The sequence below is a fragment of the Hylaeus anthracinus genome, unplaced genomic scaffold (assembly GCF_026225885.1).
Source record: "Hylaeus anthracinus isolate JK02 unplaced genomic scaffold, UHH_iyHylAnth1.0_haploid 11997, whole genome shotgun sequence".
In the NCBI taxonomy this organism is placed as follows: Eukaryota; Metazoa; Arthropoda; class Insecta; order Hymenoptera; family Colletidae; genus Hylaeus; species Hylaeus anthracinus.
Window position 1 is genome coordinate 4,617,458 of NW_026534344.1, and position 16,616 is coordinate 4,634,073.

The 16,616-nt window shown below is 39.2% G+C and overlaps 2 protein-coding genes across 6 annotated transcripts in view; one reads left to right on the forward strand and one right to left on the reverse strand.

Moving 5' to 3' along the window:
- Positions 1 to 8,183, forward strand: part of LOC128889548 (peroxidase) — a 32,943-nt gene extending 24,760 nt beyond the window's left edge. Inside the window, exons 17-18 of one of the 4 annotated variants that reach the window (XM_054147267.1) lie at positions 2,865 to 3,009; positions 5,322 to 5,426. In XM_054147267.1, the coding sequence (XP_054003242.1) occupies positions 2,865 to 3,008 (144 nt within the window). In that variant the 3' untranslated portion in view covers position 3,009; positions 5,322 to 5,426. Of the gene's footprint in view, positions 1 to 27; positions 5,022 to 5,321 lie in introns of those variants that run through there. The other 3 variants (XM_054147265.1, XM_054147268.1, XM_054147266.1) reach the window with 3 other exon arrangements.
- The window catches only part of LOC128889547 (centrosomal protein of 290 kDa), a 76,218-nt gene that overhangs the window by 50,983 nt on the left and 8,619 nt on the right, over positions 1 to 16,616 (reverse strand). Inside the window, exons 18-23 of one of the 2 annotated variants that reach the window (XM_054147263.1) lie at positions 16,467 to 16,614; positions 15,666 to 16,061; positions 14,389 to 14,555; positions 13,913 to 14,114; positions 13,367 to 13,624; positions 13,189 to 13,270 (exon numbers count right to left, since the gene is read on the reverse strand). In XM_054147263.1, the coding sequence (XP_054003238.1) occupies positions 13,199 to 13,270; positions 13,367 to 13,624; positions 13,913 to 14,114; positions 14,389 to 14,555; positions 15,666 to 16,061; positions 16,467 to 16,614 (1,243 nt within the window). In that variant the 3' untranslated portion in view covers positions 13,189 to 13,198. Of the gene's footprint in view, positions 1 to 13,188; positions 13,271 to 13,366; positions 13,625 to 13,648; positions 14,115 to 14,388; positions 14,556 to 15,665; positions 16,062 to 16,466; positions 16,615 to 16,616 lie in introns of those variants that run through there. The other variant, XM_054147264.1, reaches the window with a different exon arrangement.

Genomic DNA, 16,616 nt, shown 5'->3' on the forward strand with positions numbered 1-16,616 from the left:
ACGGAAAGTAAAACGGCTCTTTTTTAGAAATAAGAGTAGAGACCGCCTAGACGAACACCATCACGTAGCCAAGAACAGTCACGAGCCGAGAAGCACGACCCTTAGGCACCCCTTACTCGAGACACATTTACGGTACTGTAGCGTAGCGAACTAGAAAGCGTCTGCACGCTGCATTTTGAAACAGCTTAGGGACACGTAGCAGACGGACGGATACGGTAGACCATCGCGATAGACCCTTTAGCGACCTTAAGTAATTGTAATTCACCCCCATGATTAACATAGAGACACCGTAACCTTAATTTATTGCCGAACAAAAATTGTCGTTTATATTCAATCGAGACGTAGCGACTTGGATCGAATATAAATTGCAATTTGATCGTAGTCTCTTCTACTTTTTTGTACTTTTTTTTTTTACGTGCATCTAGGTAAGGTGAACGTAACAGTAGTTGATCCTTCCGGAAAATGTAAATTTCCAGCTCCGGTAGAATTTTTTTTCTACAAGCTCTTCTTTTTAATTCAGGAAGCAATAAGAAAGAAACTGTTCCGATGCACAAAGCAAACGATTTCGAAAGAAACAAGGAAGTTACGTAGCCATGATTAAACATACAATTACATATTCTTTTAAGGAAACTAAGTTTGTCTGAAGAACATTATGAAATTTAAAACGACACTTGTTTCGTTAGGGACACTTACGGATTGCATATACCATGTCCAATGTTATTACGAACATGACCAACTTGTTTTCAGTCTCTTTTTCTGGGAGCGTGAAACTCCGGTACATGATCAACTACTGATACTTTTACCTCGAACGATTATACTTAAGTTCTGCAACGTTCACAGTTGAATATTCGAAGTTACAATTGGGCAAGAATTTTTTTTTAAGTACAGTAAATCGTTGTGAATATCCACCATTCATCTTTTTATATTGATCTTCATAAAAAGCACACTAGAAAGAAAACATTTACTTTTTGACAGAATTGTTCTAACACGAGTGCCCTATTATTTAGTGAAAGGTACTTTGTTCAAGCTTCATAAATTTTTGATTAACTTTTAGATTTGAAAGAATCACAGCACAGGTCAAATATCTGTACAGTTATGCGTATACGAATAAAGATACAAAGTCGAGAATGGTGGACGATTCTGAACACGAGCCATTGTACACGGACATCATTAAACAATCATCGAACTTCGCGTATTTTGCCAGTAATGATTGCCAAAAGAGCAATAACGTATGGATTGCAAGCACGACCATTGCGAGACCAGTATGCATTTACGTAGAACAACTTCTCACGTCGACTGCTTTTCATAATTGCTTTGGAAGTGTTTTAGTCTATATAATAGAACAGTTAGTTGTGTCTGCGTTGCGCTCGAAGACGAGCAAAATTTTATTCAACGCGCAACGATTAAATTTGAATCCGAAGCAGCTCATTCTGAAGTAATTTAATGTATGATTTCAAACTCCAATTTTTATTATACAAGTAACGAATGAAAAATCGTTTTATTCGTTATTCGAAATTTGTACGTTGATAAGAGTTTTGCCCATCACTGGCTGCGCCGCAAGGCAAACGTTGCGTACGATTGCACGATTTTCATGGATTAACAGGTTGTGAAACGATCGATAACCATGCACTCCAGATCGCTCGTTATCGCTAGTTCGTATTAGAGTTACCTAATAGAATGTAGAGGTACGTGTACCTACTCGATGGTAGAACATCATGCGTTAAACATGTTCGAATACCTGTCGAATACTCTAATATTTATATCGTGAGGCAAACACTGTTTTGATCACTGACCAAACTCTGCTAGAAACCGTGTCCAACGTAAATTCCATCCCACAACTTACATTCGATCAAAGAACCGCGAGGCAATGTTTTTTCTTTTCGGTCATTTCCCGAACTTTGATATAAAATGTAAATTAATTTCAATTAAAGAATACATTATCGATGGAGACAAAATTAAATATACCAGAAAAACGTCAGATAGAATCCCTTTTCAGATTCAATGGTAACTGGAATTACACAATTCTTTGTTTACTTGGAAATGGAAAAACTGAAAGATTACCCCAACAGACGAACCAATGACTATCGCTTCTACTTTTACACCTTCTTCCGCGATTCTAGATAATCTTTGATACGCCAGAATCTCGTCCCTTTTCTTGTACTCTTGTATATTTTTCTACATCGGTTGCCCAGTCTATCTAATTTATTACCCATACATAGTAAGTCGTAATCGTAACAGATAATAATAACACAGAACGTAATAGCACAGAATGTACATAGTAGCACGTAGCTAATGTTAACTGCCTGAAGGTGGATAGCGCGATTAGTATGTTCGACGTCTAGTCTTCACCTCTGTCACGGAAAATAGAAGTATCCCAGAAAATATTACGCATTTCAATCTCTTAAATCGATAAACTATAATTGGAGAATAATAAAACATACTTTCAAAAGGGTGACTTTGTAACTGTCAAAAAATAAATACAGTTTACTTCCTGTGAACAGAATTCTTGAAATAAATTGTGACTACAGGGAAATCCCTTGTAATCGCTTTACCGTGACTTCCTCATTTTTATCCCGTTTATATCAAGATTCAACTGCAATTTATTCCAACGAATACTCGTGAAATAGCGAAAGAACCATTGCGACTAAAATTCCGCAATAATTTCTGGGACACCCACCTAAAATTATGTTTCTCGATTGTAACGATACCATCCCTTAACGTCTCGAACTCACGACACGATACTCGCTCGAGAGGAACGTACACTGACGAACGAAAGAAGATCCCGAGACAGATTTCTCCCAAAATTTTCTACGAAGGATCAAACGGCACTGGCACCCACAATGTAAACCTATATTGTACTGTAGCGATTGGTGGAGGAACACTTGCTTGATGTGCGAAGACGCCAGAGACCGAAGAAGGTGCGGAACGACTACGACAGAGAGCAGATATTGCGACTCTTCTTCGAGAATATTAACGGGATCGCTTCGTTTCTGGGATTCAGAAAGTAAAGTGAGCATCGGTTATTCGCGAAATCACTCTCGCTATTGCAAGTACGTTGACGAACTTGGAAAACGTCTCGTTTCTTTTTGAATATCAAAATCTGATAAAAAAAGAAGTACGAAAACTGGGATGCACGTATTCTGAATAATTATCCGAAACTATTCCATTGGCCATTGGTGGTGTCCATTTGGACAACATCGCATTTCGCATATAATTTTAATCGATCATACCGCGTATCACAACAGTGATTTTTTGAATTTTCTAAATTTAAGTGTATTTTACTTATAGAAAACATTCGATGGATTTTATTAAAAGATCTCACTTTAAAATTGAATCAATTTTCTGGGCACTGTATTAATATTACGCGGTAATTACAGTGTTTTTTCAGTAAGAATCCGCGAGTTCTTAAAAGTTGAAAATACATTTTCTTAACGAATTTCTATCGTGTCAACCTACTTTCCATGGCGAGCGTAACGTACTGTAAATGTCAACTGAATCGTAAATTTTTACAAATACCCGAATAAACAGTGCAATCATTGCTCTTCCTTTTGTTATTTTTGTATGTAATTTTGAAAGGTACGTTGTTTAATTCACCCTCGCACGATCGCACGCGTTGTAGCACTCCTAGGCGCTAGCCGTGCACAGGAAATTAGGAAATGCAGGGTGTCCCGTAATTCGTGGTGCAGATTGAGGGTAACTGTTCGTTACAAATTAAGGAGAAGACGTAGAATTAAATGATTTTCTCGAGCAAATTGACTTTGGACCGATCAACTTGTTTTTGCAGCAGATTCGTTTACAATGGTTTACGTTTACGTGTACTAAATTGAAACTGTAATTTAAACGTTATTCTACATTTTCGACCAGCCTTTAGTAAATCCGTGCCTTCTCTTAATCACAGCCACGAATAACAGACACCCTGAACACAGGGACCATAACGATGCATTTAATGCACTGTTAATTGAAACCGATCGAAGTAATCGTTTGGTAGAAATTTCATTTTACAAGCGATATCATCATGCCCGCACAATCTACATCTCTCGAACAATGAAACTTTCATTTCACTTACAAAAATCGAGTCACCTCCAAGATTCTAAGACTCCATGCGATTTACTAAACGAAGAGTGATAGCCAAGCATCGTGATAGTATTAATGGAGTCACTGCCAGGTCGAACTGGATAGTCGATAAGCAATTTCATTCGATAATATATTTCACTCGCTCGGTTAATGATGCAAACGTTATATTAATAGAAAACTTTATCGAAAGTTCAGGTTGAATCCCGCATTATTAGCACATCCCGCACAGAATAGAGAGAGTTAAGTTGATCAAACGTCGAGCCATAAACTATTAGCCCTTTACTAGCCTCAGAAATCGCCTTAAAGTAACGAGTTATAGATAGCACTAAAACGTCGTAGATATTTATATTATTGTAACAAAGTATATTATTATATAAACTCCATTGACGTATATCTACTTGAACCGATACATCTTTTTTATTATCGTCGTTGTAGACGTGTCACTGTCCCTTTTCTACATTTAAATTTAAATCGAACAAGAGGAAGGGTGTGAAGGTGTGGAGTGTGTGAGTCTGGTACAATGGAATAGCACTTTAGATTGCTTGAGGTATTACTGTATTGTATCGCGTATGCATATAGGTGTGCACGGTGGCTCGGGTAACTGGCTCGAAGTTGCCACCTTATAGTATACTCGTAATAATCAAAGGATCGTTTATTTGAGTAAATGCAGGTAACCGAGAAGATTTAGCATGTTGAGAGGATAAGTTAAACACTCTGTGAAAATACACAGGGATCTTTTTGCTTTCTAAAAATTAAATATGTCTGAATTCAACGGATCCTTTAATTGTTTCGAGTAGCATGATTCCTTGCAAGTGAACGAAGAAGGGTAAACAACATACTTCCTGAGCCACTGTACACCCAACCCCTGTTTATATATTGTATTTTGTACATAAGTACCTTCATCGAATAAAGTCACATTAACAAGAGTGCCATTTATGGAACCTTCATCAGTTTTTGTGAATTCTTCCCCCAATTCCTCGAAGCTTCCTAAATGTCCATCGATAAGGGATGATCCTTTGCACTCTAACAATTTCGAGACATTTTTCTGAAGTACTACCGAGTGTTAAATAAATACATTATGGAGTATTAATTGAAATTTTAATCAAATTCTTTTCATTGATTCAGTTTAGGTTAGCGCAAAAAAAAAAAGAAACCTGAACTGAGTTATAGCGAGGATTGCAAAGGAACAGAATATCTAGTTAGTACCATCGAAATGTATCGTGTTAACAGAGATTCAAACTTTTCAGAGCACCGAAAACGACCGATCGAAAAATACGTTCAGCTCAGATTCGAGACGCAATCCTGAGCGGAAGCTTTCGAAAGGAATCAGAGGAAAGAAAAAACAGTCAAAAAGTGCAGGAACAGAGAATGATCCCAAATTGCTCTCTGGCGCCCACGATACAACTACGTCACCAACGAACGCTATAAAAATAAACGGAAATGATTCGAACAATGCATTAACTCGATACTTATCCAAAAACCTGAGTGAACTTTCAAATAACACGAATCTAAATTCGAATTTGGCGTCAGACGTCTCAAAGGTCGTGAATTTAATAAGGCAAAGAGCCATTGAAGAGTTCGAGGCATCCAACAAGTTAAATTTCAATGGTCAGGAGAAAGGTATCGTTGTTGATCGCTCGAAGCGTTCCTTGAACGAAAGGTCCGATCACGTAGGCCCCAAAAAACGCGTTCCATCGACGGACAGATTCTATCGTCATCCGAATCTCAGCTACGAGGAGCAGAAACGACTCAGCGGCAAGTACCTGTCCGAAGCCATGAACTTAAACTTCGACGGTGTGCGCAACAATGGGGTCTTGAACTCTGTGAACTCGTCACGGCCAACGTTCAGAATGAAATATCCGTTTGTGGGATCCAGGAAGCATAGTTACCTTCCAATATTCTCGAAATGCAACGATACGGACGAAGATTCCTGGAGGAGTGATAAAAAATCACCGTCTGCGAGTGATGCAGCGATAAAATCGTCGATAAATAATGAAAATCACAGTAAAAACACGACGATCGAGGAGGATCATTCAGAAGTGGAGGACCTGAACAGACCTGCGCTAGTAATTCAGAAGAAATTAGATGAGAGTGAAGAGAACGAGGACTCAACGTGGCCTAAAATGTCCGAAGACTCCAAAATTCTTTTGGAAGAGAAATCTGAAAGTAGCACAGAATCTCAGCTGTCTTTAGATCACTCGATAGTGTCCACGTCGATTGACGAACAGAAAAATAATAGAACTTATGTCAACATACAGGACATTCAAGAAAAAGTTAACGAAACTGAGGGCAATCCAGTCTACGATCCTGCAAAAATTCCATACGTGGATGTGCCAGATTATTCAGATATCAGAGAAGAGAGTTTGGACGAACAAGATCGTCAGGCCAACAGGGGGAAGATCCAGAAGGACGTTGATTCTGTCGATCCAGGTGTAGTCACAGACCTGGAGAAGAACGTGGAGGCTTCCTCTGGTGGAGAATCCAAGAAAAGCAAGGGAGATACAATTTTGAAAGACTTGGGAAAGTATCTGGGTGGCGAGAGAAACCAATTAAAAGAAAATTCAAGGGATGACAAAAGTGTCGAGTCTGAGGAACCTTCTGAACCTTCGAAAGATTCTGGATCCGCAGACAAAGATAAAATATTCCAATACGTGAAAAAGGATCCAACCGAGGAGAAGAGTGGCCACTCGTCGGAATTAATGAACGATCCAGAAGAAAATTCGGGAAGGAACGAAGGTCGCGAGTCGGAGGAAGATTCCAAAGAAAAATGGCGCGAGGAGAGCACGACAGAGCGACTGGAGCCTATAGTTTTCGATATAAACGAGTACAAAAGGCCGTTCAATTTAGACGAATTTCTTAAGGACGATCCGATAATGAAAAAGTTGGAATTGCTCGGTAAGGAGACGCGGGCCATTTACGGAGAGAGCAGGAAACGAGTTCCAGGTTTCTTTAATGAATCCGAAAGTGATAATGCGTCTAGAGGCTGGTCGGTGGAACGAGAGGATCCCGAGGAGCGATTGGATTATTTCCCATCGCATGCCAGTAACTTCGGTGACACTTATGCGAGGACAAATGATAACGAAAGGAGTAACAAATACGTAACAAAAAAAAATGGGAAAGATTACAACACGGATGATTTTCTGAGCTCTCTTTTCAGCGACGACGGGAGGAAAGGTTTCTTTTCGCGATTCGGAAACGGAGCAGATTTTCTATCAAGGTTTTCCATGGATGGTGGTAGTAAATATTCGCAGGATGACTCTAGTTTTAAAGGAAATAGCAAATAAAACGAAGTTACGTAATGTGGTTGACTTGGGCTGTTCATGGTAAACAGTTATAATATAGAATTGGTTGTATTTCTGCTTATTGATACTTTACTACAAAAATTTGTTCTGTTTTTTTTTAAAGAAAGCTAAACTAAAATATATATAAAATTCGTTTTAAGTAACTCTGTAATAAGACTTGAGCGAAACAAAACGCTCAGGAGATTTGTTGAGAAAATTAGTGATTTGGTTGTTACTATATAAGAAAATAAAGTACCTATTAACCTTCATTGTTTACTACAGTGTTTACTCTTGAAAACTAGTTCTGGAGTAGTTGCGAATAATTGTTTTATGTTATCGTTGTATTTATATAAAAATTGCATCGTTAAATGTGTGTACACCTTGGATATAAAATGTTAAAATAAACAGTCGATGTTTACAATGAGACCTTGTCCTCCATTTTCGTCTATCCATTCTTATTTACAAGCCCGGAATGTATAGATATGCTACTCGCGTAATTAGTGTAGGAGTACTTCACCTTACTCGGAAAGAGAAACACGGGATTGTTTGGTATCGTAACGAAGGATCAACATATACGCAGTGGCATTTAGAAAAAGTACCATTTACATCAGCAACGTTACATCAACAGCTAAAGTGCAATTACAATAAATTGCCATCTATTTACCATAACTAGGATATCCATCCTTGCAGACATTCACTGTCAGAAAGTGGGCATTTCCTGCAATTCTTTGACGTTATTTCGTCCAGTTACACAAGTAATTTCTAACGTACTACGTCATCTGTTAAGTCATTATTGTACTACGATACGATCTTCGCGCATTTCCTACACTTTCCTGTACACTCTGTTTATATTACTGACGTATACAAAAGGATTCGACCCATTGATAATCACACCTTCACTCGCAAACACGCAAAGGACTGGAAAACTTTCTAAAAGAAGCAACTGAATCAAGAAAGCGAGGAAAATTAATTCAACGATGGAACTACACGAAGGGAAGTGGCTGTTCAGTTTCTTTTAATCATTACGTCAATAAAAATCAATAAACCGAAACAAATTTCTTGGTAACCCATTTTGTCCAATACGTCACACTTTAACGAATAAAAATTTGTTCGAACAATAAATACACCCCTCAAAATTTCACATAAAATCTAAAAAAAAATCCATGCAGCATCCAAACACCAATCCACTGAAAATTGATCGGAATAATCACACTAAAAATTATATAAACACACGATAAATCTAATCCACTGTCGTTCTTCAATTATCAATGAAAGTTTGGACCGGCGACATCGTGATTAAACAACCGAATAAGTTGAATCTCAGATATTTCTGCGATAAGACGACGCTGACGACTGTTTCCCAAGACAGCTCTGAGCGGTGACAACCCTGTCCCCTTTAAGCAATTATAGTTGCTCAGCGTCGATCGATCGAAATTTCCGCACGAATCCCGTCGGAACGTTTCGCGATTCTGAGTGCAGGAAATCGAAGAAATCGAATTAAGGTAAGATAGGCAGCGGGGTTTCCCTCGACCGAGGGATGAATCTGGCCTCTACGGATATATAAGGCCGTCATCGTACGGTGCTCAGTGTCACTCGTCTGGTTTTATCAATTCCAACAGCCTCGGCTCGATCAGCACCGTCAACAACCAGGTAAATATCACACGAGCACCTCCAAAACCGTACACTCCAATTAATTTCCTACATACGCTACATTCGACAGCGTGCCAATCCCAGAGTCTCAAACACCGCTTTAAGCATCAACCTGTGTAACCCGAACACGTTCAACTCGCGGTAGACACTTACACAATCCTGGCGACAATGTCGTCGAGCAAATAAAATAGAAAACGAAATAAAACGTTAAATTTCGGCCGAAAAACGGCGTTCAAAACATCGTCGATCGTTCCCGAAACAATTGCACGCGTGCGTCGAAGAGAAAATTGGGTAAAATCAGTCTGGCATTGAGGATTAACGCGATCCAGGTCCGTTGATCCGTAAACGTGACTATTTTCCGCGGCTCGATCGGTCCGTTAACATCGGGCCCGCGCGGCAACGATCGATTCGATCCTTGGTCTTGAATCTTCAAGTGCTTCCTGGAGAGACGAGAGAAAGAGACGGTCTCGACGGTGGAACGGAGAGGCACGGATAAAGAGACACCTTCCATCCATATTTATTATCTTTATATGTGTTCACAATGCGGCCGTTAAGAAGAACGCGGAAGTGCGATGATGCGAGATTCCGGTTATAAATGACAGCGTGTACAAAAAAAAAAAGAGGAAAAAAATAACTATACGAAATGGAAAGAAAGAAAGGGAAAAATAAATTGCTACGGCGATACATTGGCATGGGAGTCGAGGCGCCCGAGCGAAATACCATTGGAGAGACACACACATAAATATCGACGGCCCGCGAAACGGAAGGATAATTTCGGGCTCGTTAAGGAACCACGCTTCTGCTTCTTCGTTCCGTGTTCTTTATTGGCAATCTCGAATAATAGATGACAAATAAAAAGAACTTCGTGATACTCGGTCGATTCGATTGAATTTTTTTGTTTTACTTTGAATTCCTCGTGAGACATTTCGTTCTGTGATTCGAAATTCAATTTTTTATTAAACGAACTGCGAATTAAAGGTGGCGATTTACGATTGCGTTTAGGAAGATTTCCTTGTTCATGCGTGAGTGCGAACAGTTACTTGATCGAATATCTTGTAACCATGCAAGGAATACTGTGTTAAAACGACGACGACGTTTCGTCCCTCTTCAGGTATTTACAGATATATATCGATTATAATAGTGGAAATTATTATGGACGAAAACAGTGTTTCGAAATTTACGTGACTCTTCGCACACTCCTATCTATATGTATGAATTATATAGTTGGAACTTAGCAGAATTGTGGAATCATGTTCAGGATCAATTCCTTATGTAAAAAGGGATCGAGAAGTCCTTTACCATTTTGTAATTTAAAGCTTCGTTATCCAGATATAAACAGTTCGAGTTCTCCAGCGCTCGCCATTTTGTATTCCAATCAGCCGATCACACGACTGCGAAAGCGACCACTCAGGTGACTTGGACCGCTTGTATCTCGACAACGAAAGGGCAGATTGTAAAACGGAAAAGGACTTTTCGATTCATTTTTAACCAAAGAATTGATTCTAACAGGCGAACTCATATTTTTGTTTTATCTCATCATTCCGTGGAACTAGAGTATAAGAGACTAATGCACGTAATTGTAGCATACACTAGCATAATTCAATTGCTTTCAAATATTTTAGAATAATGTACAAAGCTAGATCTGAAAAGTGAACCAATTTAAGCAACTTTTCGAGTATTACTTGAAGCAGAATTTATTAGAAAAAAGAAAAAATGTGCTAGAATAAAAAGTTATCCACGTCGTTTACTGCACATTCTTGGAAATTTATATCTAGATAGGAGATTTGCCCGCTTGTGCGCCGAACAACGCGTATTGCGCTCGACCGTCTCGACGTCAGAGTTATCCCTGAAAGTTCATGGGTTTCTCTCGCCGTCTCTCTCCCTCCCAGCCGGTTTCTCTGTCATCCTTATCGGGGATTGCCCGAGACCGGTAATTAATCGTGGAAAGTGAACACGATACCGATGCGAGCCGCGTGCATCCCGCCAGAGGCTAGCGAACGTCAGGTACCCGTATCCTGTTAGCTCTACCTTCACCAGGACTCGCCTTGCACTCTGGAAACTTACAGGTGAATTTTTTCGCGACGATTCGAGCGGCTGACGAACCTCACGGTTATCGAGCCTCGCTATCTTCTCGCTTTTAGATCCTGTTGGCACTGTCGTGCGGTAAATAAGAAAGGAGGGTAATGGCTGATCTCGTAGGCGGTGGTTTTCCATGTTTAATATTGTTTATCACGTTTATCACATTGTTTATCACGTTTCGACTTCCCTCTTAGGCCCTAAGGTAAACGTGGCGATTATCTATATGTTTCTTTACAATCGTCACCTTGAGTGGTAGAAGTAAATTCTGGGTAATATTTTCCGCCTTATAATATGAAAGGGCAGAAAAATAAGCGGTGTACGATTATCTATGTGGTGTTAACCTAACGATGGTAAATACATTGAGGGGTGGTTGTTCGTAGTAAAGCTAGACGAGCATAAAGAATGATGAAACTGCGTTTGAAGATTTATGTTCGAGTTATTACTTGCCAAGTAAAACATTGACTCAAACCATTTCCATGATCATCGATGCGATAAAAATTGTTGCTAATTAAGTTTTAGTGTAAAGTTGTTCATGTTGAAAATTACTGCTGTCAGAGTTTTGAAGATAGTGATTAGTATCGGACTATTTCTTTGCGAGGAATAAAAAACAAATCAAACGTGCAATGTGATCGATTAATTAAAAATTAATTGATTAATCTGAATTCCGTATCTGTTTCAGCCATGAGGTCATCCACTCGCGTACTATTGGCGATTCTCGTAGCCTCAGCTATGATATTTGTGCTCGCCGCGGGTACGCCTTTCGATCGAGCCATTGGTAAGTTTCGAATTATATTGCTATCGTTTTATTTCGTCTCAAGAAATATTTGAAGCTAAAAATAACGAAAGATCACCTTTCCAAACAGTTACGCTATTGCTAAAAAATTCTGAGCTTAGAGAGAGTTCGCATTGACACAAAGAAATATCCCAATTTAAATTCGAAGATAAATGGATAACTGTTCAATAAAGTGTTTTGTTGCAATTTCCAGGCGTTTGCATAAGGAACTGCGCCCAGTGCAAGAAAATGTTCGGGCCGTACTTCCTGGGCCAGAAGTGCGCCGATTCTTGCGTCAAGTACAAAGGGAAGCTCATCCCCGACTGCGAGGATGAGGGTTCGATCCAACCATTCCTTCAAGCACTCGATAACGATTACTAAATCCCTGCTTTCGGTTATCGGCGACTAGTTCTCGCCGTAAAAAATTACGTTATATCCGCCAAACGACCCGCCTAAATTCGCACGGAGAACTTTAGTTAGGGGTACAGAACCTGGCGCGATTCGTACTCTTCGTAGAGCATCTTATCTTTGGTTTGACGATCCTTGGCCAGAGTGCAAAGATAGGCGCAATTTCGGTGCTACCACGATTATATTTTTCAAGACAAATTGGTACTGCAAGGAGCTACAAAGAATGCTCGTGATGCCCGACACGTAAAAGGAACCCGACTTGACGGTGGTTTATGGGACAACAAATCCCGACAAAAAATGGAATAATCTTCTCCAGATATTCTGAAAAGCAAATTTATTATGGAATAAATTATTAAGAATATTTTGAGAAGAAAATCTACATCTCTCATCCAGAAGCATTCTTTCCAACTCTCCAGTACATTTGTTGCTGACTTCTTGACTTACCGGTCTCAGGTTGGAATACTCCAAGTATTCGTTTAGTAGCATCGAGTGACAATTAATGAATAGAAGAGAAAACGAGTTACGAGATGTCTTCGAAAACGGAGATAGTTTATGAAATGAAGAGAGCCTTGTGTTGCTCAAACTGTCGCGATGGAAAGAAAGAATACAAGATACGGCAGATCTCACACGATTGTAGTGGTGTGTATTACAAGAAGAAAGAAAGATTGGTATAATAATAAAATGATGAACACAGTAATCATAAAATACATATTCGCTAAATTGTCGAAAGATGCAGTTCTATAATTTGAACAAAAAACTTTTCTTCCTTGTCTACTATTTTTACTCGAGTTTATGCACCGAGATTTCGTCAATTAAAAATATTAGGATAAAATGAATAGCTACTGTAGACGTTAAAGCTGGATCTTTCGTTTTTCTTGCAATATTTTCGTCAATAAATAAATACGTTAAGAGCATTTGACTCACCGAACGATGACTACTCCGTGGCAGGCGTCACGTGGCACTCTGGTATTACAGACAACGCTTGTCTCGATTCCAACAGCTGTACCTGAAAGTCAAACGAGCTTTTAATGTGTTGTTCCTCTTGTTGCAAATGTATTTTGTTAAACCCTAAAATAAAATATATAGTAAAATATATAGTTACACGCTGCCGAAGACTTTTTTCGTTCACGGCCGCCCTAGATAATAAATGTTTGACTTTGTCTAAGAGCTCCGACTTGTGGACCAACTGATCCTTCAAAACCTTTATCTCCCCGCCGTCATCCTCAGCTTGAGCCCTTTCGAACGCAACTAATCTCTGCTCGGCCAGCTGCAGATCCGTCTCTAACGCCACCACGCGTTTCTGGGCTTCCTCGTATTGTCTTTGGAGAGCGCTATCGCTCTGTCTAGTCGCGAATTTGCCCTAACCAGAAAAATCGATGAATGGTTAACCCTCTGCTTCAGAATTTTTTAAAGTCAATACGACCAATAAACGCACATTAATTTTGAATTAACTCAAGTAAACGAAAGGACAATTATAAAGAGACATCTAGTAGCAGTGCAGATTCATAGCGACAACTTTATAAATATACATACATAAGCGAAGATACAATTTATTAATCAAATAAAATTAGTGCAGTAAAACATTAATTTCTAAGAGTGGTAAACGGAGTGAGCACGGTGCAACGAATACGCAAAATTATTTTCGTGCCTGATGCATGATGTCGTTCTTCTTCGAACCCATCCTCAGTCGCTTGTTCTCCGCCTGCAATTTCTCGATGATTCGTTTCAACGTGAAAATCGTCTTCTCCATTTCCAAGATAGACTTTTTCGAACCGTGGTCGTGCGAGTCTCTGTCGGACAACCTTGACGTCGAATCTGACGATTTTTCTACCTTCAGCAACTCTATGTATCTGCATAGACGGAAAGATTAGTGAGCAATGTACGGGATGTGAATAAAATACTTGTATTCCATGCATTTGAATCGGAGAATAGTTTTACAAAAATGTCGGTGTTCCTAAGTAGACTGTATCAGTCATTTTAAATTTCCCTGACTTGGTGCATTGATCAATTAATTTACCTTGTCCCTTTACAATTTAAAGGTAGTTGGCACTTGCCAACAAATGGTAAAACTGCTCTGTAATTAATCATCCTGTAAACCTGAAAAATGATTTTAGGGACACCTACTTCTCCAAGTGCTCGACTTTCTCTCGCAATCTCGGCACATCCGCGTTCACCTTTTCTAACTCGAGCCTTAGCTCGAAATTCTCACTCTCGAAAGCTAAATTCATTTTCTCGAGGATATCCTTGGTCATTTCTAGTTTTTCTAACTCAATCGCCACGCAGCTGTTTCCCTGCGAAACGTTCATAAATATTAGAACTGCGTCGAGTGGAAGTTGTATTCAACCAGGAGTAGTATTGAAACTCGATAGAGGTGGGAGTTATTCAAACATTCATTAAATCTATACATGTGTGTGTGTGTGTGTGTGTACAGACAGTCCCATAAGTATTCGTAACCTCTACATCTATTCAAGAAATTTGTCTAATTTAAATGATAGGCTTCACGTTTCCCAATCAATTTTCCATTATAAATATGTACACGAATAAACTTCGCAAGCGTATATATTTACAATTACAAATTTATTTGGAATCATGATGGATTCATTTCAATCAGACAAATTTCTTCAATAAATATACAAGGTACGAATACTCATGGTACTTTAGAAGAGGGAATTTCAATTTAACGATCACAATTATGTTGAAAGCTCATTTCACTATTGGTCAGGGATTTGTTATCACATAAACTAGCGACGAATAACACTGCTACAATGAAAACGCAGTGATCATCACTCATGGACATTTTTTATCTTCATCGGTATCTCAAGTCCTTCCTGTACACGCGACTGCTAAGCCAAGTATGTACACAAAGGTGCGTCACTGGACCTGACCGTCGCTGAGGCCACGGGATTTCCCCGAGGAAGGACACCCATTCTCTGCGGAATACTGCCCTCCCGAGTTAAAACGTCCAGTCCGTGGTATTCAATTAATTGTTACGTTAATCGTACATTCGTCATTCGTGTATATATTCGAGAAAATCTACGTAGCTTGTCAAGTAAAATGAGTTCTAAATTTTGTTAACGATAGAATTACCAAGGTTAATAACAATAGTAAGAAATGAATCAAAGCCAATTGTATTCCTTGATATTAACGCGCCTCTTCTCCTCTAATTTTAAACATATTTATAGTAGAATGTTCAATATCACAATATCACAGTGTTATTTTAGAAAAATAAGGAAACGGTGACCTCTTTTCTATCGGATATGCAAAACCGTCAGGATATATAACTCGAGAGGAGGGGGAGGTGGAGGAAGCAGAATACTTATAGAATCTTGGAATACTCCCACCCCTGCAACTTGGTTCCAATAATAAAGAGTGAAATGACTCGCGTTGAACCGGCGACTGACCTGAGAAACAACTTCTAATGCAGCGATACGTCTCTTTTGTTCCTCGATTTTTAGCAGAAGCTTCTCGTTGTCCTCGTTCTCTAATCGATCCGTTAATTCCTTGACGCGCTCTCGCAGATTCTGACACTCTTTCTGAAGCTCCTCCGTCACGCTTTGTTGCGTGGTTGCGATAGGTCTGGCGGACAGACCTCCAGCTATGGTGCTGTTCTCCATTTTTAGTTTGCTCTTCAAGTACCACTTCTCCCTTTCCATACACATCACTACCGATCGGAGTTTGTCGTAACTCGAAAGCAATTTCGTGTACTCGTCTGTCTTCTCCTTGAGCTTCTCTTTCAATTTTTCGGCGGTTTGTTGCCATTTCTTTTGCTTCTCCCATAGTGAAAGTTCCTCTGCGGTCTACAGGAAGCATTTCGTAATTGCAGTTCAGAAATACAGTGATTCCTTGATACCGATGTATTTATATCGAGGGAGGGACGAGATTTTATTTCGGAAATCTTTTTTAATGATATTTTAGCTAGATTAGTATCAATGAACTCGTTAGGTTCTCCCGATTAAAGTGAATCCATACATGACTATATTTGAACTATTTTTAATTAGACGTTATTGGGCAATATTTTGAAATATATAAGTAAAAGTAGTTCGAACGTGGTCGTGTTCGGACTCGTTTCAATCACCTCATCAATAGATTGATAACGCCTTCGTGAAAATACATGGAAAAATACAGACATTTTAATAAATATCTAATAAATAATTCGTATGATTATATCGAGGGATCACTGTATCCTGTACAAAAATCATCACCTTAACCTTCTTCGCCTCCTGAACTAAAAATTCGCGATCTAATTGAGTTCGAGCTTTCTCCAGATCTTCTTCTAAACTCTTCACTTTACGTTCGAGCTGCGCTTCCCTTTGCGAAGTTTTCTTTTCCTGGGACTTCACAGCCATGTATCT